This window comes from Eucalyptus grandis, chromosome 6 (assembly GCF_016545825.1).
Source record: "Eucalyptus grandis isolate ANBG69807.140 chromosome 6, ASM1654582v1, whole genome shotgun sequence".
In the NCBI taxonomy this organism is placed as follows: Eukaryota; Viridiplantae; Streptophyta; class Magnoliopsida; order Myrtales; family Myrtaceae; genus Eucalyptus; species Eucalyptus grandis.
The window spans coordinates 37,820,108-37,846,430 of NC_052617.1; the positions used below are offsets into that span (position 1 = coordinate 37,820,108).

At 40.9% G+C, this 26,323-nt stretch overlaps 3 protein-coding genes across 6 annotated transcripts; 1 reads left to right on the top strand and 2 right to left on the bottom strand.

The window, feature by feature from the left end:
• The first annotated feature begins 1,038 nt into the window (after positions 1–1,038).
• LOC104449580 (protein GIGANTEA) lies at positions 1,039–12,827 on the top strand. 3 transcript variants are annotated; one of them, XM_010063785.3, is made up of 15 exons: positions 1,039–1,238; positions 1,674–2,112; positions 3,297–3,368; positions 3,515–3,569; positions 3,692–3,834; positions 4,021–4,289; positions 4,886–4,941; positions 5,541–5,781; positions 5,877–6,027; positions 7,077–7,286; positions 7,408–8,949; positions 10,830–10,898; positions 11,508–11,726; positions 11,941–12,033; positions 12,260–12,827. In XM_010063785.3, the coding sequence occupies exons 2-15, from the start codon at positions 2,029–2,031 to the stop codon at positions 12,554–12,556; spliced, it is 3,501 nt and encodes a 1,166-aa protein (XP_010062087.1). In that variant the 5' UTR covers positions 1,039–1,238; positions 1,674–2,028; the 3' UTR covers positions 12,557–12,827. The 3 variants fall into 3 exon arrangements, with proteins under 3 accessions (XP_010062087.1, XP_010062089.1, XP_039171166.1); XM_010063787.3 differs by having other exon boundaries at positions 1,684–2,112; XM_039315232.1 differs by lacking the exons at positions 1,039–1,238; positions 1,674–2,112 and having other exon boundaries at positions 3,324–3,368; positions 3,515–3,606.
• Positions 12,828–13,278: 451 nt separating this feature from the next.
• Positions 13,279–16,629, bottom strand: LOC104449582 (transcription termination factor MTERF4, chloroplastic). 2 transcript variants are annotated; one of them, XR_726587.3, is made up of 3 exons: positions 14,748–16,628; positions 14,297–14,404; positions 13,279–13,971 (listed from the first exon to the last, which is right to left on the bottom strand). XR_726587.3 is itself a non-coding variant. In XM_010063791.3 (2 exons), exon 1 carries the CDS (start codon positions 16,316–16,318, stop codon positions 14,792–14,794), a length of 1,527 nt encoding a protein of 508 aa, XP_010062093.2. In that variant the 5' UTR covers positions 16,319–16,629; the 3' UTR covers positions 13,279–13,971; positions 14,748–14,791. The 2 variants fall into 2 exon arrangements, 1 of the variants encoding a protein (XP_010062093.2); XM_010063791.3 differs by lacking the exon at positions 14,297–14,404 and having other exon boundaries at positions 14,748–16,629.
• A 7,266-nt stretch (positions 16,630–23,895) lies between these two features.
• Positions 23,896–24,670, bottom strand: LOC104449583. Its single transcript, XM_010063792.3, has one exon. The coding sequence runs from the start codon at positions 24,529–24,531 to the stop codon at positions 24,262–24,264; it is 270 nt and encodes an 89-aa protein (XP_010062094.1). The 5' UTR covers positions 24,532–24,670; the 3' UTR covers positions 23,896–24,261.
• Between the last annotated feature and the right edge of the window lie 1,653 nt (positions 24,671–26,323).

Consider the following 26,323-nt stretch of genomic DNA (forward strand, 5'->3'; position numbering starts at 1 on the left):
CAACCGAAAATATCTAGCACAGTACTCGACAAGACTTCATTATTATACTCGCGTCGCCTCGCCCCGCGTCGCCTCCCCTAATTATCATTATTATTTTATTTTCTGCTCTCTTTTTTTTTTATTAATAATTTCTTGGACGCCATCATGTTCCCGACCATTGACCCCCTCCTTAATTGCGCGAGTTAAATATACGAATAATTAAAACAGTTAGTGCTCGTCTAGATCACTCTTTAGCTTTATTCTCCGCCTTTTTAGCGTTTTGACGAATTTCCCCACTCCCGAACAGCCCACTTACCAAAGCATACGTTATAAAAAACGGACAGAAAAAAAAAAAAAACGGACAGGGTCTCAATCAGTTAAGAAGTTCCGATCCCGTCAGAGCCTCCTGACTGGGATCCGAATATAAGTCGACGGCCATAATTCGTTCTAAGAGGAAAAGAAAATTATTTTCCATTCTAGGCAACTCAGGTTTCTTCCACATTCAATATTTAGCATCGCCGCTGCTCAATCTTTCGAGTTATATGGATTACTCGGTCATTTTAGGGCCTGTTGGTTTCACGAAAAAAAAAAAATATATATGGAAAATGTTTTCAAAAGAATAATTGGCTATGTTAAAAACACATAGTCAGCGAAATATATTTTCATACTGATAATAATTTATATTTAAATAATTTTATAAACAATACGAGGCCGTCATTTCTTCGAAAACGTATATTTTTTTTGTGAATTGATAATTAATTATAAACAAGAGAAGATGAGATTTCAAAGGCCACTTGCTGAAAATATCGTTTCACGGCCTTTGGGGGTGGTGAATGGGGGGGGACAGGAGAAAAGGTCAACCAAGGTGGAGATCATGAGTGGGCACAGGACATGCACATGTCATGGGGAATGGGTCATGTCATGGGGTGGGGGGCATGCATGGAATGAGGACATGACGTGGCACTCGGCCTTTCACGCGAGAGGAAAATATCCCTTGCCACGTTCGCAGCGATCTCGAGCTCTCCCAGGCTCGGAAAAGATCTTCTCTCTATAACCCCCCTCCGTCTCTCTCTTTCTCTCTCTCTCTCTCCTCTGTCTCTCTCTTCACCACCAGAAAACTTCCTTCACTTCTTCTCTCTTCCCGACGATAATGATAAATGTTTCGATCTCCTTTCTCATCACTGCGCAGCGCAGGAATTCTGGGTGAAGTACGGCCTCTTTGAGAATTTCTCTTCTTTTAGGGAGCACCAGATTGCAAGGTCAGTTCATGCTGTTGTCTTGTCTGTTCTTCTTATTTCCTCTTTTTTTTTTTTTTTTTTCCCCATTTTTTGGGGTTCGTTTTTCGTGGTATGGAGCTCGACCCGTGCTGCTCTTGTTTAAATGCTTCGAGATTTCTTGGGGGGTTGAGCCGGGGAGTTTCTGATTTTGTGGATGGAGATGTCCTCCGGTTCGGTGTGAGGAAATATTTGAAGCAAAATAAAATGTAAAAATTTAAAAAGAAAATAAAAATTTCTGGTGATTTTGGAGGTTTGTTCTGGGCTGGCGGTGGTAGAATTACGTAGTCTGGCCGGAATGGAAACGGGTCGGGCTCCGTGTTGATCTCGTGTGACAGTATGGCGTCTCTCGGCTTTGCGCTTGCTTGAATTTCTTTCGCCGGCTGAAGTTTTGTGATGATTGACTGGTCCTTTCCGCAGGAACTTTCAGAGTTCGATTGAATTCGGCGGTCACTAGCCTACCGAGACCCGAAAGTTTGAGTCTTGGAGGCTGGGGACGGAGACTCGCGCACGCCGTGGGATACCACTGATTTGTCTGGAGTTGGTTTCCGCCATTGATTCGGGTCGTCTTCGCCGAATTGCTCGTCCGCCGCCGGTGTTGTTCGTGGCTTGCCATTCCATCCTCGGTCGGGGATGTTGAATTACGACGACTAGATTCCCGGTTGGCAGCCCGCGAATTGAAGACGGATGGTCTAAGCCACTGGTTCATCGCTCTCGTACTATCTCCTGCGGTCGAGGGGGAGTTGGGTTTTCCTTCAACGCTTTCGACCTTCTAATGGCTGCGTGCGAGAGGTGGATTGACGGCCTTCAGTATTCTTCGCTATTCTGGCCTCCCCCACAAGATATACTGCAAAAGAAGGTGCGGAAAATATCTCGAGATTTCCTTGTTTCGTTCTATAGGAGTAAGGTCTATAGGCAATGGATGAGATGCTTTAAGCACTGGATACGCGGGCTGCGTCATATAATAGTACATATACGGCATCAAGTTGAACAGACTCTTTCTATGCCCCTAGACCTGGGCAGCTTATCTTTTCATAACTGACTTGACGCGAGCTTGGAGCAACCGTATGTGTGCTTAGGGTTGCATGGTCCTCTTGCATGAATGGAAGTTACATGTCAAAAAATAGATGTGTTGGAAGGACCTGGCATGAATCTCTTATGTGTTAGTGAGTCCTAATCAGCTCCGTCCTGAAATGTCCTCGACACGTTTTGAGGATGTAATCCCAGTTTTCAGTCTTGCTGGATTCATGCCTCAAGAGTAATCTTATCTAACCCTTTTACAATGAGGTCCGTCAAACAATTAGCTAAATCTGACACGTTAATGATTGTTTTCAGTGATCAACAATGGTAAGGACATTTTAGACTTTTTAAAATTGATTAAAGAGGTTACTGTTCCACAATCATGTGTGCTTCTGCCACAGTCAGTTTGCAATTCCAGGAAGCATTGCTTCCTGGTTTTGACTGCCCTTTTTTGACATTAAAAGAAGGGCTGGTCAGAGACGGATTAGAAACTCGTCTTGGTGGGGGCAGACTCCAGATTTGCTTAGCAGATGCATTGTTGAAGTCTATTCAAGTTTCAGTAATTAATATGACATCTTTTGCTTATATATTCAGACATTATAAATAGAAAGGAGATTTAGTTATCATGTAGTGACTTTTTCTGGTGATGATTATATGATTGTGCATTAAGTTGACTGGATGGGGGGGGGGCAAAATGCAATTACATGGTAAAAAATAGCTTTGTGAAGTATTTTCTATGAATTTTTGTGGGGGCACCAAACATGAGATCTTTAAAAGTATAACACTAGACCATGACTTACTGTAGATAGCAGCAGAAGCAACTGCTCTGTTTCTATACACAAATCCATCCCTGGCAGTAATGCTTATTAATTTTAAAATGATACTTGACACTAGCCCGTGAATTCTTCACTGTCAATCTTGGTCTTCTTCTAGCTTATCTGAAAGTAATGTACCATTTTGTTCATATTGTCTACGCTTCTCGGCTATCCTCCCCAGTCAACTGTTGTACATCCTCGTTTGCAGGCTCAGGTTAATGCTTATGTTGAGCTTTTTGGTCAGTTCACGTCGGAACAATTTCCAGATGATATTGCTGAGGTATGCCCTTGTCCGCTTTACCTCTAACAGGCTTCTTAATTTTTTAGATAAGATATATCCCTTACTGTACTGATTAAGTTGTTTACACATTTTACTCTTATTTAGAATTAATCAATCTTGCTAACTGATGTGTGTTGTTGCAACAGCTTATCCGAAGCCGTTATCCATCAAAAGAAAAGTGCCTGTTCGACGATGTATTGGGTATTGATGCTATATAAGTTTGTTTGCGTAGTAACAAGTACAACCATTAAGCATTAAGTGGTTATCATTTACTTTTTTGACAGAAATTTTGATGTTGGTTTTTTCTTTGGATTGATTGCCAGCCACATTTGTTCTTCACCATCCGGAACATGGTCACGCTGTTGTTCTTCCGATAATCTCCTGCCTTATTGATGGTTCACTGGTGTATGATAGGGACAAGCCTCCATTTGCATCTTTCATTTCTTTGGTCTGTCCAAGTAGTGAGGTATGCCACCATAGTAAATACTTCTTGCAAGCTCCATATTCGTTCTTTTATGAGCCAGCATTAATCGTACTCTATCTTAAACTTTAGGTTGTTTCATTGGTCTGATTCTTAAACTTTGTAAGTCTCTAGATTGGATTTTACAAATTATGGTAGTTCTAAGTGCTACATTTCACCTTTTCATCACAGAATGAGTATTCTGAGCAGTGGGCTCTGGCATGTGGGGAGATTTTGAGAATGTTGACCCTCTACAATCGTCCTATATATAAGACAGAACATCAGAATGGTGAACCAGACAGAAGCAATAGCTGCAGCAGTGCCTCAACGAGCAAATCTACAGAGGGAGACTCTGTTCCTTTGGTTCAGCAGGAAAGGAGACCTATAAGGCCTCTATCTCCATGGATTACTGATATATTGCTTGCTGCACCTCTTGGAATCAGAAGTGACTACTTCCGATGGTGTGTACACTGTCTCTCACAGACAAATCCTATACCGTATTACAGAGCCTGTGACAACATGTAGCTTTGTCTTTCATAGATAAGAGGATTTTGATTGGAAATCAAATTCTGGACATGGGGAATATGTGCGCGCGTGCACGCGGGAGAGATAGAGAGAACCTCCCCAAGGCTAGGCACAATACAAATGCAAGATCACCAAAGATGAATACGGAAGGAATTCAATTAAAAAATAATAGATTTAACAAGACTAGGTGCAATTTCCATACATCGGTCATGTGATGAACAGTTCCTAAAGCCATCTTTCACATCATGGATCACTAGGCAGCGAGCCTTTGCTGTTAGAAAACTCATGCATGTTCATCACCTCCTTTCTTTGGCATTGTATCCAGTTGAATATTAAATTTTTGACAAAGTTCCCTGACCCAATTTGGTGTTTTAGTGGATAATAACTTGTTTTGGTGTATCCCTCAACCCCAAACCTTTTCTTCCTACCCACCCTTGCACATACACAGAAATGAACAACTCTTGGAGCAGAAATGTAATGTACCAAGAACATTCTTTCTACAGAACTAATAATTTGTTTCATATAATTACAGGTGTGGTGGTGTTATGGGAAAGTATGCAGCTGGAGAACTGAAGCCTCCTATAACTTGTGAGTAATCTTATTTTGGTTTATACAATATGCTGATGCAGTTGGTTGTGCGGCACTATGCACTCTGATGTACCAAATGATAGCACATAATTTTGTAGGTAGTATGTTTTTGGATATATATATATATATATATATATATATTTTTTTTTTTTTGGGTTTTCTATCACCTAGTGCCGGGGAACCTATTTAGCTGGTCTGATGAACTAAATTTTCGAAAGTTCGCACAGAGAAAGGGCTCATCCAAACTTACATAATATGAGGTACACTGAGCTGATCACAAGCAAAGACGCTGAATACATCAAACTATGTGTAGTGCGGTCCCATTTTATGGCTGTCAACCCCCTTTCTGCCTGATGTAGAGGCTCCTAAGTAATTGGAAAAGAACAAGCAGAGGGCAATGCATGTATGTAACAGAAACAATAACTTCAGTACCTACTGTAACTTTAAGGTCGTACCAAGAACTTACGTCTTCTGCTTGTTTCTAATCAGTTCACTTTTAGCTTGCTTATGGTAGATTTGCCTGAGGGAATCTTGCTTTTATTTAGTCAGGTGTAGCATACAACATTATGAAGATAATCTGACTTTGTTTCTATCATTAGCTACTTCTCGAGGATCTGGAAAGCACCCTCAACTCATGCCATCGACACCCAGGTGGGCAGTTGCAAATGGTGCAGGTGTAATATTGAGCGTTTGTGATGAGGAAGTTGCTCGCTATGAAACTGCTACTTTAACAGCAGTTGCAGTTCCTGCACTATTACTCCCTCCTCCCACTACAGCTCTCGACGAGCATCTAGTTGCTGGCTTGCCAGCCCTTGAGCCATATGCACGTTTATTTCATAGGTAGCTTTCGCATCCAAAGTCTTTACTAAGGTTTCTCTTTTTCCTGTTTTGTTAAATTCTTCATGACTGTGTTTTCTTAAATTTTCATTTGTTAGATATTATGCAATTGCTACACCAAGTGCCACCCAAAGACTTCTTCTGGGACTTCTAGAGGCACCTCCATCATGGGCACCTGATGCGCTTGATGCTGCTGTTCAACTTGTGGAACTTCTTCGTGCAGCCGAGGAGTATGCATCTGGAATGAGGGTATGTCGGATATAGAGTTGGAATTGATGTGTTTGATGTGATGGGATTTTTCCATAAAAGCTTATCATTCTTTGGCATTCCTCTACAATGCTGCTTTAGTTGGAGCTTGTGAAGTTCAAGCTTGATATATGAATCTGGATTAGGAATATAAGTGAAAATTTAGGACATTTAGAAGTTGCAGGAATCTCATATACATCCTGGTATCTGTGGTACGAATGCTTTAACGGGGCCATGTCCATGAATAGATGATTTTTTATTGAGGAGCATGAGGTTAGTAGAAGAGCATGGATGTTTAATATCCGGTCAATCTGTCTACAGTTATAGCAGGCAGCATTGAAAATGCTTTGTCGTGGCTATCTAAGAACCATGGATTTCATCTCGAGATATTTTAGATTCCTAATTAATTGATGATAATAAGTAGAAGCCCATAGTTCTTCTAATTTGCTGTTTACTATGGAGGATAAAGTTCTTTAGCTTGTATTGATGTATTATCCCATCATGTGATGTTTCTGTTTATTTGGTAGTTAGAAATATTCCTTTCACAGTTCAATATTTATCTTGTTCACTTTTTTTGAAGGAGCATGCATCTTACACCCTCAGCTAATTAAAAAGGATTTTAGCCCTCTATGCTCTACAAATGGCTATTCGTAAAGCCAATTCATGTAACAGGAGTTGAACGTGATAAACATGGAATCTTTGCTATTCAGTCATTTTTAAGTTGGCATGCCTCTTTTTTCTTTAGATATTAATAAAATATTTATTTTCCTCAAAGCTTGAGTAGGAGTATGATGAAAGCTCACTCTTCATGAATGTGATCTACTGGAAACTTATCACAGAAATCTGTGGTTTATCTCTAAATTATTCTGATCAATATTCTATGCAAATTTTTTATTTGAAATGTTCTATAGCTGAATTATCCACATGGGATGTATCATCCTAAGGTGATTTCTGTTTTAACTGATTTCATTCATTTACAGAACATTGTTGCATATGTGTTTTTTGGTTTTACTGATTTGCATGTATTTATGCATTTGCATTTGTTAATGTAGCTTCCTAGGAACTGGATGCATTTGCATTTCCTGCGTGCAATTGGAACTGCAATGTCTATGAGAGCAGGTGTAGCTGCTGATGCTGCAGCTGCCCTTCTGTTTCGCGTACTTTCCCAGCCTGCATTGCTTTTCCCTCCATTGAGGCAAGTTGAAGGGGTCGAAGTCCAACATGAACCTTTGGGTGGTTATGTCTCATCTTATAAGAAGCAGGTGATTGTCAATCACATCAATTTTTTTCTCTTCATGTTTATTTGTTTCGTTTACCTTAGATGTGGATCTACAATTTTGTTGAGAGAATTAGCTGACTGTGCTTGAGATATGCTTCAAGCAGATAGAAGTGCCTGCCGCTGAAGCAACCATAGAAGCTACCGCCCAAGGGATTGCGTCAATGCTCTGTGCCCATGGCCCTGAAGTTGAATGGAGAATCTGCACCATTTGGGAAGCTGCTTATGGCCTGATCCCTCTAAGCTCTTCAGCAGTTGATCTTCCAGAAATCATAGTGGCAACGCCTTTGCAACCTCCCGTTCTGTCATGGAACCTCTATATACCTCTCCTTAAGGTCCTGGAATATCTCCCTAGAGGAAGTCCTTCAGAAGCATGTCTCATGAAGATATTTGTTGCTACAGTGGAAGCTATTCTTCAGAGAACGTTTCCACCTAACACTTACCACGAGGAAACTGTGCGGACACGACATCTTTCTTCCTTTGGGTCCGCATCCAAAAATTTGGCTGTGGCTGAGCTTCGTACTATGGTTCACTCACTCTTTCTGGAATCTTGTGCCTCAGTAGAACTAGCATCTCGCCTTCTTTTTGTAGTGTTGACTGTATGTGTTAGTTATGAAGCTCAATCCAGTGGAAGCAAGAGACCAACGGGTGAGGCTTTCAGTATGCGGAATGAAAGCTCTGAGGATTCTCAAGTTTCATTAGAAAATAGAAGAGGAAGGAAAGTTAGAAAGATGAAAAAACAAGGGCCTGTAGCAGCATTTGATTCTTATGTTTTGGCTGCTGTATGTGCTCTTGCCTGTGAGCTGCAGCTGTTTCCATTAATCTCTAAGGGGAGTAATCACTCAAATGGTCAAAATATGGATGGTCTAGTCAAGCCTGCTAAGATAAATGGATCCACTATTGAACTTCAGAATAGTTTCGACTCAGCTATTCACCATACACACAGAATATTAGCAATTTTGGAGGCACTTTTTTCCCTTAAACCATCGTCTGTTGGAACATCATGGAGTTACAGTTCAAATGAAATTGTTGCCGCAGCTATGGTTGCTGCTCATGTCTCTGAACTGTTCAGGCGTTCAAGGGCTTGCACGCATGCTCTCTCTGTCTTAATGCGATGCAAGTGGGACAGTGAAATTCACCACAGGGCTTCATCACTCTACAACCTCATTGATATCCATGGTAAAGCTGTTGCATCCATTGTTAACAAGGCTGAGCCTCTTGAGGCGCATTTATTGCATCCCCCTGTTTGGAAGGATTCTTTCCTGTATTTGGACAGAAAGACAAACAACCATGCAAGTAATAGCTGCTTTGAAGAGGGGCAATCATCTGTCCCTATGCATGGAGAATCAGTCAATGTAAAGAGTTTAGTGAATTGTGGAAAAGCATTGGATTCAAGTGATAGTTCTGCCAGTCCTCTGGGTAAAAGCATTGCCGGTTTCCCTTTGGATGCTTCTGATTTGGCTAATTTCCTCACCAAGGACAGGCATATAGGACTTAATTGCAGTGCCCAAGTTCTTTTAAGAGCAATCATTGCAGAAAAACCGGAGTTATGTTTTGCTGTTGTTTCACTCCTGTGGCATAAATTGATTGCTGCTCCTGAAACACAACCAAGTGCAGAAAGCACATCTGCTCAGCAAGGATGGAGACAGGTAATCTCCTGTTTCTGAAATTTCATGCTTTTAGTTCTAACTCTTGATAAATTGTCTGATAGAACTTACTGATTTCCATTTTACTGCTAATGCGTAAGATAATACCAATGACATTATATATCTGGACCAAGCACTATATATATTATTGCGTATTTTAAAAACTGGATCACTTATACCGCCCTTCTGGAGTACATGGTGTATAATAAAGAGGCCTTGCTATAATGAAAGGAGCTCTCGAGGTCTAACTTCTAATAATGACAAAGTTGATATTTTTAGTTTCCAAAAGTTACTGATGCATTAAGACATCGCTAGTCACATCTGATGCTCTTGGAGATGATTGTTGATTGAGGAATGGACTTATGATGTTTTGCTACTTATTTTTGGACCTGTGATTGTATGGTCAATTGTAGAGGCTACTATTTTATAAATATGATGGAGACTCATAGAGACAACATAAGAGGCCTTGAGTTTTTTTAAGTCTAGCAGGGGCTTGACAAAGTACATGTGGAAAGGGGTGCTCATCGCTCTGTAAATGAGAAACGGCTCTTCTAGTAGGATGTGGTACTTCGTGGGCAGTTGTGTTCAAAGAATGATGAAACAGGTTCCTGGGGACTATAGTAGTTTTTCTCTACATAAAAATAAGTTGCATATTAGTGGGCACTCTAAAGATTTTAGTTTATGCAAGTCCAAAAACGAAATATATGGAATATGCATTGATAAATGAAGATGCTCAGACAAAACACTTTCTAAGATTGGGAACCAAAAAGCACTAAGGGGCAGTGGAGTGGTTCTGATATACTGGCTCTAATTTTCAAGGTGGAGAGGTTGGAGGAGATTCTGATCTAAGCAGAATAAAGGAAGTGAAGAAGGGTATTGGAATAGATATACAAGGTGAGTGTGAGAGAAGTGAATAGGCCCTTAAAAGTGGATATTTACTAGGGATGAGTATATTTAAGAAAACTTGGTGTTACTATGATTGAGATAAGCAGTCTTTGAGTTAGCCTTGACGTATGAAAGATAATTTCTTGACACAATTGGAAGAAAACACATTTATGATTGGAGTCAAGGCTAAATGGGGTAGGGAAATCTAAGACAGCATATATGAAGGCATGAGTCCTTGAATCTCACTGAATGTTTGTACTTGATATAACATTTGCAGATTTTTCAGATATGGCAGTTAGAGTTAGAAAATTTCTCTGACATGGCTTTGAAACTAGTACTAATAAGAATTACATTTGTGAGCAAAACTGAGACACGTCAGGCTGAGATGATCCCATAAGATTGTAGAAAACTAGTTGGCTATAATACATAGTGCCAATACTTATTCTTTTAGCTCTTCATATGATTCCCTGAATCAAAGACGCGATGTTCTTTATGTCAAAGGAAACTAGAAAAATATTTGCTGATTCTCCAGACATAGATTTACTTATTCTTTGAGGATGCCTCTGCTTTAGTGAAATGAGTTGTCATGGTTTTTGAATTACCAGTATGGTTTGCTAGCAAGCATCTTTCCTATTAGTTGCTTCCCCCATTCCCTCCTTTCCCTAAATAACTCACTGTTGTTGGTTGCCATTATGCCAGTAGCATAGTGGTCACAGTTGTATTTGGAAAGCCGGGAGATGCGTGGTTGGATCACCACAACTGGGTTCTCCGGTGGGGGTTAAGGGATATTTAACCCACAAAATATAATTGAATTTAACAACTGGCTGTTAGTTTTAAACTCAAAATGCCTTTCTACTTGCCATATATATTATTGCCAATGATATGGTAGAACACCATGGAATTCTCCAGCGACCAATTCTGGATCAGTTTATGCAGCTTTTTACTCTTGGCTATCCTGGAGACTGCCCTGATATTTTTCATATCTGAATATATGTTAGGTAGTTGATGCTATGTGCAACGTCGTATCAGCATCGCCGACAAAAGCAGCTGCAGCCGTTGTTCTTCAGGTCCAAATTTTGTTCAACTTGTGAAGATGTTGCTTGATCTGATGTTTCTGCTATTGCAAGTTGTTCGATGTTAATTGATATGATTAACATAAATATATAATAGGTTGTGATTATCAATTGTCTCCCAATATGAAGTAGTTCTCTACTGAAATTAACTATTATGCATACTTATATTAAGATAAAATGAAACATGTGAATTGATCCAACAGATCCTTTTTTATGACTTTACTATATTATAATTGGAGTAGAGCATACTTACTACTTTGATTTAAATAATTATGAAATCAAAAAATCACTTTTTAAGGGAACTTTCTAATCAGAGAAGCTAGTTTTATTGACGGCTGCAAATCTCGGGGTAGATTATATCGAGATAATATTTTCATGCACTAAACTACGCTGTAAAATTCTTTTCTGGGGCACACTTCACATTTGAGAGTGAGATAGAATTAACAATTTAAGAAAATCCTTTCTTCAATATAATGTGAGTCCATTTGACAAGTTCACTAGATATGCTTAGGCTGAATACATACTTGCATACGTATTTTTGTGTATGGTATTGCCATGCATTTCAGCAGTTAAGTTACTTCATGGATTGTGTTTGCTTGTCAGGCTGAGAGGGAATTGCAACCATGGATCGCTAAAGATGACGATCAAGGTCAGAAGATGTGGAGAATCAACCAGCGTATCATTAAACTGATAGTGGAGCTAATGAGAAACCATGAGAGACCAGAATCATTGATGATACTCGCAAGTGCGTCAGATTTGCTTCTACGGGCCACAGATGGGATGCTTGTAGATGGAGAAGCTTGTACCTTACCACAACTTGAGGTAATACCTGGGAAAGCATATGCTTTTGTCATTGAGTGGTATGTAGAAATTCCTATGACGGAGTGCAGCAGCTACGTATTTATGTGATGCTTGCACTTTTGGCCTTCTCCATTTTTTTCACTCCATATAGGTTCAAAGATTTTTCGGGCGAGTCTTCTAAGTCATTATCAGTCTTATGCTAGTATGTAATGATTAATCTCCTCAAATTGAGCAGTTACTTGAGGTGACGGCTAGAGCAGTACGACCGGTTCTGGAGTGGGGCGAATCTGGCTTGATTGTTGCAGATGGCCTTTCCAATCTTCTAAAGGTAAACGAAAAAAGAAATCGCAATGTGTTTTATGATACTCCAGTGTCTTCCTAGATACGTATGTGTACATGTAGGCGCACTCAGCAGGAAATTGCCGCATGCACCCTTGTCTTGTGTCTTGCATGTACAACTACACATAATCAAACCAAAATTTTTCAAAATATTGGAGAAACATTCCATTCCAGTCCGTACTTTTCTGACTCAATCGATTGGTCTACCCGTGCAGTGCCGTCTACCAGCTACCGTCACATGCCTTTCTCATCCAAGTGCGCATGTCCGTGCTTTGAGCACGTCCGTTCTTCGTGATATCATGCAGACTGGTTCGGTTGATTCTAGACAAAGTGTGAGAGAGAGAAATGGAATTCACAGTCCTTGCCAGTACTTTAATTTGGACGTCATCGAGTGGCAAGCAGACATCGGGAAATGCTTAAAATGGGAAGCTCATAGCCGACTTTCCAGTGGAATGTCAATCCAGTTTCTTGACATCGCGGCTAAGGAGTTAGGCTGTACGATATCCCTATGACATCAACTAGCATTTTTTTTTTGATATTAGGAGAAAAAATGCTTGTGAAGCTCATCTTACTTTCGGTCGGTATGCTTTTTACTAGCTGAGACTGGCTAATCATAGGAGTCATTATTTTGGGTTGAAGATCTGGGACAGAGAAGCATCAGTCTGTTGTAAGTTGTAGCCTCAACATCTCATGACCATCGTCCTTTGAGCAAAGGATGTGTACAGTGAGAAAGTCAATGGCCATAATGAGGTTGATTGTTTAGCGTCAGTTAGATTTTTCATATTTCTTATTGCTCAAGCTTTGAAATGTTCGCGCCATGGATTTTTTTTTTTTTTTTTTTTTTTTTTGCAGTTTTGTAATTCTAGGGGGTACACGACCGGGCAACTTTAGCCAAACTCATGTCTCTTTCTCTTTGGGAACTAAGCGTGGATCCTCCCTACGGTGTTGCGATGCTTTGGTTGCTCCTGCCCACCAAAATGCCGATGCGTAATCTCTTCAGCTATGAGAAAAAGCTCAGCTCCTTATAGGAGAGGATTGAGATGATGCTACTACGACATAGCCATGGCGAAATCTTTTCAACGGTGTGGCAAACAAAAGAATGTTGGAAATGTAGAGAAATCAGGCAGACGTTCATCGTAACTTCAGAATAAGTAACTGAGGCAAATAAATAGAAAGCCCTGGACCTAAAATGCAGGTTCTGATATTCCCCACAAATTTTCGGTAATTGTTGGAATTGCTGAAGGTGATGCATGTACTCTCAAATTCACATATACAACGTAATTACTTGGAAGCACCGTTGAACATTGCCCCCGTTAGATAAAGCAAGTCACGAGTTCTATTATGAGCAAGTGAAATGAAATTCTGAGATTCCGGGGAGCTTTTTCTTACAGTGATTCATTTTACCTCGTCGTCCTTAAGATCTAGGTTAAGCACACCACGGAATGATTGACAGATAAGTACTACTAACAGTCCCCACCAATAAAGATGGACAAGACAATCATTACTTCAAGCTCTTGATGAACTCATGCCGCTGCCAAAATCATGACCACCGAGTTCTTCCATCCAGCAAGGAATCCACACCAAAGCAGCTCGCTGTCTTCAAACAGAAGTGTAGATCCAGAAGTTCATCCTTTATGTGCTTGGGCCGAGTTGCATGGCCCATTCTTTGCTTCTCGTATTGATGGTACAAAAGTCACCTCCATATGAACTCCGGCTGCATCCGCCAGACCCATCCCCTTTCAAAAAAACAGTTGCCCACCGTATCTTTGATCAAACCACGCTATGCGTATTATGCCTAACGTCCAAACTAAAAAGCTCATCGGAGTCAACCTGGGACCAATCTCCAGCAAAAAATCCTCCAGCAGACATAAATCAGCACGTACTTCCAGTGACATCTCTAGCAATATTACTCATGGCGTGATCATCCCTGTAAAGGTATCAGTACAAAAGCAGAAATGAGTGGGGCCAACTATTTTGAATGACAGCAGCTACTAATCAATAAGTATGTTTAAGAGCTTCAAACACGGATTGCATCAAAAGTGAATTATTCAAGTGAATTTGGGAGAAACCAGAATAAAGTGTAGAAGGAGGTGCCCAATAATTGATGGTGGAAGAGAAGCATGACAAGGATTAAATTTTAGGGAATCCACTAATCAGGTATTTTCCTGTCCAGCCATAGACACTAAAATGACTTTAACTTTCCATGTCTACCATAAAGAATCTTAACGTTGCACTGGTAGTTGAGTCAATACCATGAACAACCAGGCCATGAAGAATGTCTTGTCATTCTTGGAAACAGAAGCATCAAGGAACCCCAAAAAATTACATAAGACCTCATCATAAATGGTAACCTGGTTGACCTGCATGCATGTGCAGTTGCAATTTGTCAAGCCACACTTTAATATCTCATAAAAAACTAGAAATTCAATAGCCAATCAAGTACAATAGACGCTTGAATCACGAAATTCACAACACAATAATTAAGCACACCTGGCCAAGATAGACCAGCATATAAGACTGTTAGAGCAAAAGCACCCAATGCTGCACTACTCAAAAACATTTTAACTACCAGAGTTAAAGGCTTAAGCACAGATCATCTGATCTTAAAAACAATGACACATGCAGGACAGTATAAATACACTCAAATTTCAACTGCAAGACAAACAAGAGATAATCTAATGTCTCAAGTTAACAGGAAATTACCTCAGAAGGGACATTCTTTCTTTTTAGTCACAACAGACAAGATTTTAAAGAGAAACCGTTCTCCGGTAAAGTACTTCATCATCACTCTCAACTTCCTCATCTGAGACTATCTGACCCCCTGGTAGCTCTAGTTTTCCTCCAATACGGAAAGATGGGCCTTCGAAATCTCTTTCAATATATTGAGCCTGCATCCGCTCTTCAAATCTATGGTCACTGCAATTGAGAAACCAATTCAGCGAAGATCTGATTCCCTTGCTTTGTAATCTCTGATACCGAGGCTTGATCCTAGATTCCAAGCTATAGGTGAAGTATTCAGGAAACTCTACGAGCTCTTTCAAAGGTCTCCCCATATCGCTCTTGAAGAAATAATAACTGTTCTTCATGAGCTCAACCCGCAAGGCAACTAATTGAGGACACTTCACAATCATCTTTGCCATATCCTCAGAGGGTATTCCTCGGCCTAAAAGGAACTCTACAGGTTTCATGATCACATTCTGGTTAAGGCTAACAATTTGTGGCATCTTCTCTACTACTTCAGCGAATCCCTCTGGGTCAATCTTGAGCTTTAAAGTGAAGAAGTATTGCTGCGAAGACAATTTAGCTTTTAAAGGAAGCCCAAGAATTTGTGGGTATTGAGCAATAACCGATGCTAGAGATTCCCTCCTTACACCAAAGCTAATCAAACAATCAATATTAGGTTTAACAGTCTCTTCAAGATCATAGCCAAGTATATATGCTCGCTTCTCCAGCATCCTCGCAACAATTTTCTTCAGCAAACCCAAAGAGACCAGGTAATCAACCAGTGGCTTGATCACCGTCCCAACTCTCATCCCCAAGAAATACGGGTACTGGGTAACCATTGGACCGATATCTCTAGGACAAACTCCGATGCTGATAAGATAAGCAACCGAAGTACTCATGGTTCCCTCTAGCTTAAACCCCAATAGCTCCGGATATTTCTGCAGAACATAACCAATATCTTGTTTCTCCACATCAAGCCCTCGGAGGAACTTCACAACCGGAGCTAGCTCAACCACCACACTGGCATGTAACACCTGGGGGTAATTCTTCACGAATTCTCCAAGCCTCGACTTCTGAATCCCAATCTTTTCGAGATAGCCCAACACCGGTATCACATTCTTACGCACACTACAACCAAGCATCAAAGGGTATTCATTTATATCATCAACCGTCAAGCCCAACTTCTGCAAGAACTCGACGCGCTCCCTCATGACCTCGACGGTCGAGGGCAGCTCTAGATTCTCCAATTCGTCGGGGATTATCCCTATCCCCTTCAAGTAATCGCACACTATCACGCGCGAGACGAGCTTCTCTCTGCGGCCCTGGACGACGCCCCAAGTCACGGAGGGCATTTCGTATTCCGGGTACTTCGACGACGACGACGAAAACGAAGGAAAGGAGCGCAGAAGCAGAAGCCCCGCGCATCTCCGTAGAGCGGGATCGTGGGTGCGCGGGGCTCCGGCGGTTCCGATCGAGGCGAGCTTCGGAACGGCAACGGCGAGGCCGGAGAGGGCCTTGACGGATCTCCTGGACGCCGAAAGGGGGCTCATTTCGGCGGATTTCGGACACGTGACGGAGCTCAACAGGTGCGGCGAGGAGCGAAGAAGATGAAAAGATCGTTGCTTTTGGGTTTGCTGCAAGCCTGCAAGCGATGAGCTGCGGCTGGTCGCCCTTCGCTTACTCGTAAACCTCCTGATTTGCGAACCCTAGACGCCGCGATTCGGAATCCATGGACGGATCAGCACCGTCCGGCGAGCTTCCCGGTCGCGTCCATGGCGAATCGCAGACGCAGAGAGAGGGTTTAGGGTTTTAGAGAGAGAGAGAGGAGGGGGAGAGCTACAGCGATTCTCACAAGAATCACGTGCGTCGTGTAATTGATTAGCGCTATGCCCAAAAAAATTTAGTTAATCGGTTTAATTTTCCAGAATGAAGTTAACTATAGAAATAATAAAAAAAAAAAAAAGGAAAATTTAAATTACAGGCCTAAAGTGGGATTATTTTCTTAAAAGAGGATTTGAAGTGAATTTTGTATTAAATAAAGATATGAAGTGGTCAATGAAATCTCCAATAAGGACATGAATTTGATAGCTGGCCAAATGCATGCTGGAGAACTTTTTTTGATGATCAAAACAAGAGTAATTTTGTCCGAAATTCCAAATTGATTTATGATCAAGTTCTTCTTTCAATTTTTCATGTTTTCTTCTTCCTCTCTTACTGCTCCTCTAAGTAAATCGTTCTCGCTTCATCCTCAGTAGCTTCGCACCCAATCCTCGTTGCTCCTCACTCGCTCCTCGCAAGCTCCGCTTAGTCGTCATCTCTTCTTCCCCAGTAGGGTGTTCAAACTTGGGTTTGAGCCAGATTTATTCCTCATCAACGCCTTGATTTACTTGTTTTTAGCTTTTAGAAGACCTGGAGTGCCCGCTTGGTGTTTGACACTAGGTTTGTTCTAGATTCCCTTTGCTAGAATGCTTCGATGGATGGCTACGCGATGGATGCAAAAGTTGATTCCGCACGTAAACCATATGATGAAATGATTGAGAGGGACGCACTTGGGCGTCGATAATAGGGAGTTTCATTGGGAGAGGGAAGAGATCATATGGTTTTTTGACAGGATGCCATTCATAGACACCCCTTTGTGGAATTGTATGATTAATGGGTACGCAAGGATTGATTTCTTTTGGGTGGCTCTGGAGTTGTTTAATTCAATGTCTTCCATTAATGGTTCAAGATACAAAAATGCTGGAATCATGATCACTCAATTCCTGTTGATATTGGGCAAGTGCATAAATTTGTTTGACAATTCCACTTATATATAACTATATTTTAAACGACACACTAGGGGTGCGTTTGGTTGTATTTCTATTCAAAAATTGTTTCACAGAATAGAAATAGAAAAAATTATTTCTATTCCGGGGAACAATTTTGAACAGAAAACTCATTTGATAAACTCGTTTTGGAAATAAAAAAAAACAAACATGTTTGGTAAATTTGTATTTTTTTTTCTTTTTTCTTATTTTCTTCTTTTGGCCAGTTGCCGGCCTCGGCTATGGCCGGCGACCGGCCGACGAGGGCCGGCGGCCTCACCCAACCACGGCGAGGTCGAGCCTCGCCGTGGTTAGGTGAGGCTCGGACTCACCTTGGCAGGCGAGCTCGGGCTCGCCCGGATCTAGTTAGGCCGAGCTCACCCACCACCGGTTGCTGGTGGTGGCTGGGCAAGGCCGAGCCTTGCCGCGCCGACGGCGCCGGCGACGTCGCCGGCCCTCAATGGCGTCGCCGGCCCTCGACGGCCGGTCGCCAATCATGGCCAAGGTCGGCGACCGGCCAAAAAAAAAAAGAAGAAGAAAAAAATAGGAAAGAGAAAATTTGTTTTTAAAAATTGTTTCGAAAACAAGAAATAAGTTTTTTTTGTTTTTTGTTTTTGTTCCAAATGTGTTCCTGGGAACAAAAAGATAGATTTGGAACAAAAACGCAAACAAACGCATTTCTGTTCTTTTTTTTGTTCCCGGGAACAAAAATACAGGAATTGTGTTCATAAACAAAAAAAATAAACACAAACATGCAGGCCCCAGGTGACCGGAGTTTCTCTAGTGCTTCTAACTATTAAGTTTTGTATCTTAATTGCATAGAATAATAAGGTTATTCACTACCATATCATCAATTGATATGTCTGTCACTATTTTTCTCCTCTGTTGCTATGATTATACTGGTTCCATCATACCCTACAAGGTGACAGTGGATTGTTTGTACAAGGGCACTTCATGTTCTGCTCCTTTCTACCTTCTAGTGCGCCTGACAAGCTGAAGTTTCTGTAGATGTCTTAATAACTTTAAGGGGGAAATTCCCAAGGAGCTTGCTAATCTCCTAAACTTCGATATCTCTATTTGCAAGAGAACCATTTGACAGGATAAATACACTTGAATTGTGCAACTTGCCAAATGTCCATTTTCCTACTCATTGGGCAACTTTTTAATGGAACACTTATCTCACTCTTACTAGTTCTAATTTGCATTGCTATATTGTGCTTCCTTAGGGAAATTGGCAACAGGCATACGGTTGGTACTTTGTGGAACTTGTATGTACAGTTGCAAGCAAGTATGCAAGTTAATTTTGGAACCTTGGTATAATTTAGCTTTTAACAAACTCATTCCATCTATAACATCTATTGCACTAAAACCTTGTGCTAAATGAATAATTGAAGTGAAACCAGTTCCATGGCCAATGAACATTTCCTCTTCATTTGTAGTTGGCTTCTTGGTCTTCTACCATACATGGCATTTATGTTGTTTTTAGTATGTTGGATATGTTGATCCTTCTCTTTGCTTTTTTCCTACTATATCCCCACATTATCTTCTAATGCCTCTCTCTAACATTGTAGCAAGAAAATTGTGACTTCTTCAATGGGATTGATCCTCCCATTGATGATGAGAACTCTCAGCGAATCTTCTTTGAGCTCTTACAAAGAACAAGATCAATTAAAACTGCCCTTTGACAAAGCAAAAGTAGAGAGAAGATTCTATCGGGTGTCTAGATAATTTCATGATAATAATGTAGTACTTTTAGGAAAATGTGGGATGGCTGTAATTGATTGTTGCAGGTGTCTTTTCGAGCTTAGATTGGTTGTAGTAAGATGGGCGATCATTGCATGTGATAGTGGGAGGTTTACTGTTTTGTAAACTCATTCGTATCTTCTCTTTCGTGTAGTGTTGTGTGTATTGTGCGCAAATATTAGAGTTGTGTACTTTGAACAAAGGATGATCATTCTGCTATGAATAAAGGATCAATGAATGGATGAATGTACTTTGAACCCATGTATTTTGATACCGCAACCACTTTACTGGAATGCAGTGCTTGGATATTCCAGGATAGCACACAATTTCTCTCATTTAGGAAACATGCGCCTTTCTTCTTTTGTAAGCGTAAAATGTTTAATCATGAAGATGCCATCTCAACAAAAGCATGCCATAAAGTCCTTCGGCAATCTCATAATTGTTTTAGGTACAACTGAGCCAAGGCCAAGTTTCCATTATCCTACATAACATTAAGAAGCAGGCATCGTAAATGCGCCAAATGATCAATAGAAATAAAGAAAATGAAAATTTTGGTTGATCAAATCAAATTTTGGTTTAGATAGATTGCACTCATTTGCAATATAGAAGCATCCAGTACCCTACATAGAGGTAAAGTCATGCCCAACAAAATCACTACTGATGATAACCCACAGCTAATTGCATGCGAATGAAGATAACTTCAACTGCAAAAACGATTAAATAAGTACTAAAATTGTATAGATCAGTGCAATCAATCAATGGAACCATTACTAAAATTGACATAATAATCCATACAATCATTTGACAACATCAATTTACATCACTCCTATAAAAAAAAAATAACAACAAAATAGAAAGCAACAATTGCACATCAAGCGCCACTCGAAAACAACCGATCCTTGCATACTCATCGATCATACAATTCCATGAAGGGTGGTTTTGAATGGCATCCCGTAAAACACCCATCTCATCTCTTCCATCTCCCCTCTTAACCCCCTATCATCGAGGTCCAAGTGCGTCCCTCTCAGTCATTTCATTAAACACTTTATGCACGAAATCAACTCCTGCATTCATCACGTAGCCATCCATTGAAGCATTCCAGCAAAAGGAATCTAGAACAAACCTAGTGCCAAACACCAAGCGGGCAATCCAGGCTTTCTGAAAGCTAAAAAGAAGTGAATCAAGGCGTTCGTGAAGAACAAATCTGCCTCAAACCCAAGTTTAAACACCCTACCTAGGAAAGAAGAGAGGACGACTAATAACTGACTGGAGCTCGCAAGGAGAGATTGAGGAGAAACGAAGATTGAGCGCGGAGCGGCTGAGGATGGGGCAAGAACGATTTACTTGCGGAGTAAAGAGAAAGGAAGAAGAAAATGTGAAAAATTGAAAGAACTTGATCTTAAATCAATTTGGAATTTCAGGAAAAAATTACCCTTGTTTTGATCGCCGGAAAAAGTTCTCCGGCAAGCATTTGGCTAGCTGTCAAGTTTAGGCTCTTATTTGAGACTTCCCAGTCCTTATTTGATATAAAGTCCATCTCGGGTCCTTTTTTGAGAAAACAGCTTTGCTTCGGGATCTTATTTGGAATTTTCAAAAAAAAAAAAAAAATTGAGAGAAGATCCAATTGTACCATAAGTAGAGTTATCCCGTTAAAATTGAAAAAGATGAAATTAAGGCATGTAACAAAATTATGGGTCCGTTCACTTTTAGGAAAACTATTTCCGATAACTAGATGACGGAAAATTGATTGGTCTATGGAAAAAAAAAATTCATGAACTAAAGACAATGAATTTAGAATGGGGGAGCACAACTCCTTGTCTAGCATAAAGGAAACCACAAAATAAATGAAAAATAATCATTTTCTTTGAAAATAATTTTCTTATAATATATATTTCCTTTACTATGAAACTTTGAGTGAAAGAAACACATTCTAATTAAGAAGAGAAAGAAATCATCAATGAGAGAAAAAAACAAAGTATTGGATTAAACTAATTCTCTTGAAAACTTGAGGGGCTCACTTGTAGCTTGTGTATAGCTTAATTCATCGAGCCTAGTATTTAATGTCGTGGATCAACTCGTTATCAAGCCAGTCTGGCCCATTGATCAAGTCCACATCATGGATAAAGAAAAATAGATATCTCTACATAATATCTCTCAAAGGAGTACCTAACCTTGAGGTGAAGTTAGAGACATTCCCCAAAAGATGTCGAGAAGTACATCCTATCAATCCGCTTCAATCAGCATCCTATTCCTGCTCTACGCTCCAAATTCCTCTTAAATTCCCAAGGCAATGGATCCGCCGAGGAGGCTACACGCCTAGGTTTTGGAGCCATACATCTAGCTTTGTCGTATCATGGTGGAAAAGGTTTGCTAATGGCAGCCCCACAGTGTCATTTGATATCGGGTTTTTTTAACTTCCAACATGCTTGTTGTATTGAAACAGCTAAAACCACTCTCGATAGGAACAAGTTTTTGTAACTTATTTCCCTGACTTCAATATGACACTCTCTAGACCTCGTCTTCTTACAACCTTGAAGGCTCGATTACAAATCACTAGAGCTCCTCCGACTCTAGACTCCATCACCCTAACGGATGGCATGTAGGATTCAGAACTATGTCATAGATTTGATGTGCCAGGAGCTGAAGAAGCCCTTTTAATCTCCATGGACAACAATCAAGCAATTTCTTGTGTCCATGTTCCGCGACAACTTTCTCGCTCATAATTAGTCAAGTTTCTCCGGAAATTTTGGGTCACTAATTATGAAAAATTACACCATAATGGTTGACCTATTTAATCTTCGAAGTCAAAGTTCACTATAAAGACGACAGTGTGATAGTCAAATTTGATCACTCACAGGATAAAGAAGGAAACTTCTTTTCCATTTTCTCTATCGCTTTATTGATGCAACCATACACGCGACAAAATGAAGGTGAAGGAGAGGCTTGAAATAAGTCTTTCAACCGTAAAAGACACCCTCTCTTGTATTCCAGGGATCCCCTTACAGGTCATTTCCCTTGGGACTTCGATTGTGTTGGAAAAAATTAGAAAATATGAGAATAAGATCTAACTGTTTGAGGCATGCAAGTATATCCTTAAAATAATTCCATCCCTCAAAATATGAAACTCAACTCGACAGGTTCGATCGAATATCCTCTTATGATATGATAGGCCTTCTTCTTTATGCTACACTAAATAATAAAAGGAACATGAACAATAAAATTATATGTAAAACCTAGCAAAGAAATTAAATGAGTACAAAGAATTTTCCCATATATATATTGGGTTGTAGTTTGAAGGTTCTATTTGTAGGTAAATGAATGATACATATCTATTTTGGATTGTCGTTTTCCTTCAAATTGATGGCAGTCAAAATCGTTACCAAACAATTGATAGTCATGAAATTGATGGTAACCATTACAGTATAATGTGCTATCAAGATTGTTATCAAAACCGTAACAAAACAATGGTTTTTTAAATTGTCTAGACTGTTGATATATTCTGACAGATGCTCATGCAAACTTTATTCTAGCCCCCAGAAGAAGGAGATGATGGGGAGAAAAGAGAAACAGCACTCGACTGGGAAATAGAATTATGGTGATGCGACCATTGGACCCCCTTGGAGAAGATGGTGGTTTAAGTACCAGTGTCTGGTATCTCACTCAGCACCCAAACATTATACTTTCTCCCAGTACCTTCTCCACCATTATCACCAAAACACAAGCCAGCTTCCCCACCAGCCAAACCACTTCCTCCTACACCAGTTTTCCCCTTTCATAAACCTATTCTTAAATGGGTAAAAAGAGCACTCCGTTGAATTCCCTCATTTTCAAAATTGTGCTATTGAAACCCAGCCTACTCCTCCTTCTCCAGTCTTGTCAAGGAGTCTATATGTTCCGATCTTCAGATTTTGCTCCACCGGGAGAAACTCAGAATAATTCATCCTTTTCTACAAAAGAATTTACGGGTACACAATCGGGATTCAAGCACCATGTCAAAAGTGCCAAAACCAACTGGAGTGGAAGAGCATGGGAAAACACAAAAGGTGAGCCCTGCTGAAGCAGTTCTCAACTGGCAGACAAAAAAAGGCATTGGCCCAGAATGAAGTGTTCAAGTGAATGGATACAAAGCTATCTACTGCACAGCTCCGACCCTGATCACGTCCACCAAAAAGTGGATCAAACAGCAGTAGCTACCAAATAGCTGCTTCTGAGTCCTACAGGACAGGCTCGCGGAGATAGAAACTGGGGCCATCTATATAGAACCGCAAAGCATTTTTATGAAGGGCGTGCTATATGCAGCCTCTTGCTCTAAAACTCTATTAATCCCTGATTCTCAAATTTGCGATATTCGTTAAAATTCTCGGGTGGTGCTGAGACTCTGGAAACCAGCGGGTTTTTCATATGGTGATTCTATTGACAACCAAAGGTTGAATTTGCGGCATGATTGGGATTCATTCGATCGGTTCAATCATGTATTTGCAGATCCTTTTATCACATGCTTTCAACAAAAGCCAAACACATATAGCCAAGCGAAACAATGCAAAATTTGTCGGATCTGAGTTCTCTCTAATTTAGACTAGTTTGGACAAGAGAATCAAATGCTTGTCTTGTGCTTCACATATCAAACCAGAAATGGAAGAATTCCATATGATGATTGGCAGTACTGTGCAAGGCTTGCACATATATATATATATGCATATGCAAGTTCCAATTTTTTCTCTTGAGAGAAAAGATGCACAAACTAATATACTGCCCCAATACTCATGCTCTCCATGCTCGGTAGTGTTTTCTGACGACAAGAGCAAAAGTAGTCCTCCGCATCACACTTCATAGAAACCCCCCAAGAAAAAGAAGGAAAAGAACACAAGTTCTAGACATGGAAGTATTGAAACAGCTCTAGATTGATTAGATTAAAAAGTTCTTGTCGCCAGAATTTGGCCCGACGATCACTCGCACACATCGTAGCGAACCTCGTTTGCCTTGCCCTTGATCCACTTGAAGCTGTTCCTGAGGCTGGACTTGAGCTTGCCCTCCGCGGCGAACACGTTGTAGGCTGCGATCCGCTTCTTCCTCTTCAGCTCCGGATCACTCGACGCTGCAAACCCACTGCCTTTCCCACCTGGCCCATTGAAGTTGTACGAGTTCGACCTCTCTTCGGTCTCAAATTCACCTAAGTACGCAGCCGAGTATGCTGGGTAGGACTTGTTCTTCTCCATATGTTCATAGGAGAGCTCTTCTTTCTAATTCTATAAAATGACTAGCTAGAGAGCACGCACCCTTTCATGTCTCCAATGTCACATTTATATTGCACCAAAAGGTGGGTAATGATAAACGTGAAGCTTCCGATGCAACGTACGCGCGGCTTTGCATAGGGAGCCTGTCGAGATTAATTCAATAATTAAATGATGATTTTAAGTGGAAAATCTGAAGCCTGGCAATTTGAAAAGTAGTCCCAACTTGGGACCTGAGTGGAAAATACGTAAGGAACCAGATATTATATTTGTCAATTACTGCTCCACGGACATGGACGGACGAGGACCCTTTGTTTTCCCACTACGTCTCGGTTGGTGTCCTAACAATTTCGATTGCTGTTGCCCCTCCATCACGGATTCGGGAACAATTCGTTTCCACGTGAATCGGTTATTGACATGATTGAGAACAAAGAGTCCTCGTCCTGGACGTTAAGCAGCTTACTCCCGCCACCCTTTTCTGAATGGACATTAGCAGCCATATATATCGTTGTTACAGAAATTTTGTTCGCGAAAACAACTATGTTTTATATGACGGCCATGGATACAAAGAAAAAGACTATTGGTGAGAAATTTTCGACGGGATTGAATCGTTGATACGGGGCATTCTGGTGACAATAAGGGTGTGAAGAAGAGTGGGAGAGTAGAAGAGTTAAGTGGAATGGCATTTATGACTGAATCAAGCTCTCGAAGTGCAGATGGTGATATTGGGGGGGGGAGGATTATGCCTTGTGTTCTTCCTATTTTCGTTTTGGTTCTTTTGCTTGGTGAGGGAATCATGAGAGCCACTGGTGGTGGTGGTGGTGGTGGGTGGTGGGTGGTGGGGGCCATTGCCAACGGCCGCGAAGGAGGTGGCTGAATCAATCACTCAGTCCTCCACCAGGGCCCTCCATCAGTCCTCTTCAGGAAGATTGAGTTTTTGGTTCGGTAGAGAGTGCGCAAGACCGGGCAACAGATTTAATTAATGAAAATAAGGTGCGTTTTGTTGCACGCGTGTTGGTACAGAAGGGGTTGGGATTGAGTGGACTGAGCATTTTGATCGGCATCAATAGCTACGAGGAGGTATGAAAAAGCGTGATCGTCACTCGATCAGCGAGATCATAAGAATCGGGATAATCGGGTATTGGAAAGATGGGAACGGACCGGGTTTTGGCGTGTCGTGCGTGCTATCTGCAACAAATCTGATAAAATTCGCCGAGTGAGATCCACGAATCGAGTAACATCTAGAGATGCGTGAACTCGAGTGGTCAAATAAAAATTCTCCATTTTATATATTTGAACGCGGGTCCTTGACGAGGCACCTTACTTTTACTGCAGCAAGCATGTACTTCTTCTTGATATCATGCATAACACGGGCCAAAAGAGAGGTCAATGTCAACAGATTTTTTTTTCTTTTTTTCTTTTGGACTGTTTAGTAACTTTGCCTGTCATGAAAGTGTCATGAAAGTGGATGGAAATGGGGAGTAGTCATCTTTCCACTTTGATGCTTCTGTTGGTGGCTTAGTGGACCGTGGGCCTCTGGTGTCCAACTGTTCGTGCCTTATCTCGAGGCTCTTTTTTTTTTTCTTTTTTAATGTACGTGATCATTTCCACGTTCATGAACCGCCCACGAAACCAAAAGGAAGCAGCAGCAGCTGGGTCCACCGGCGCTGCGTGTTTACACAAGGCCCTCGCCAAAGAGACGAGGCGTGTAGGCATCAATTTGCTTGGAGTAAAATGCGTTCTTAACACTTGTCGTTGGTCCAGAGGTTTTGTGATT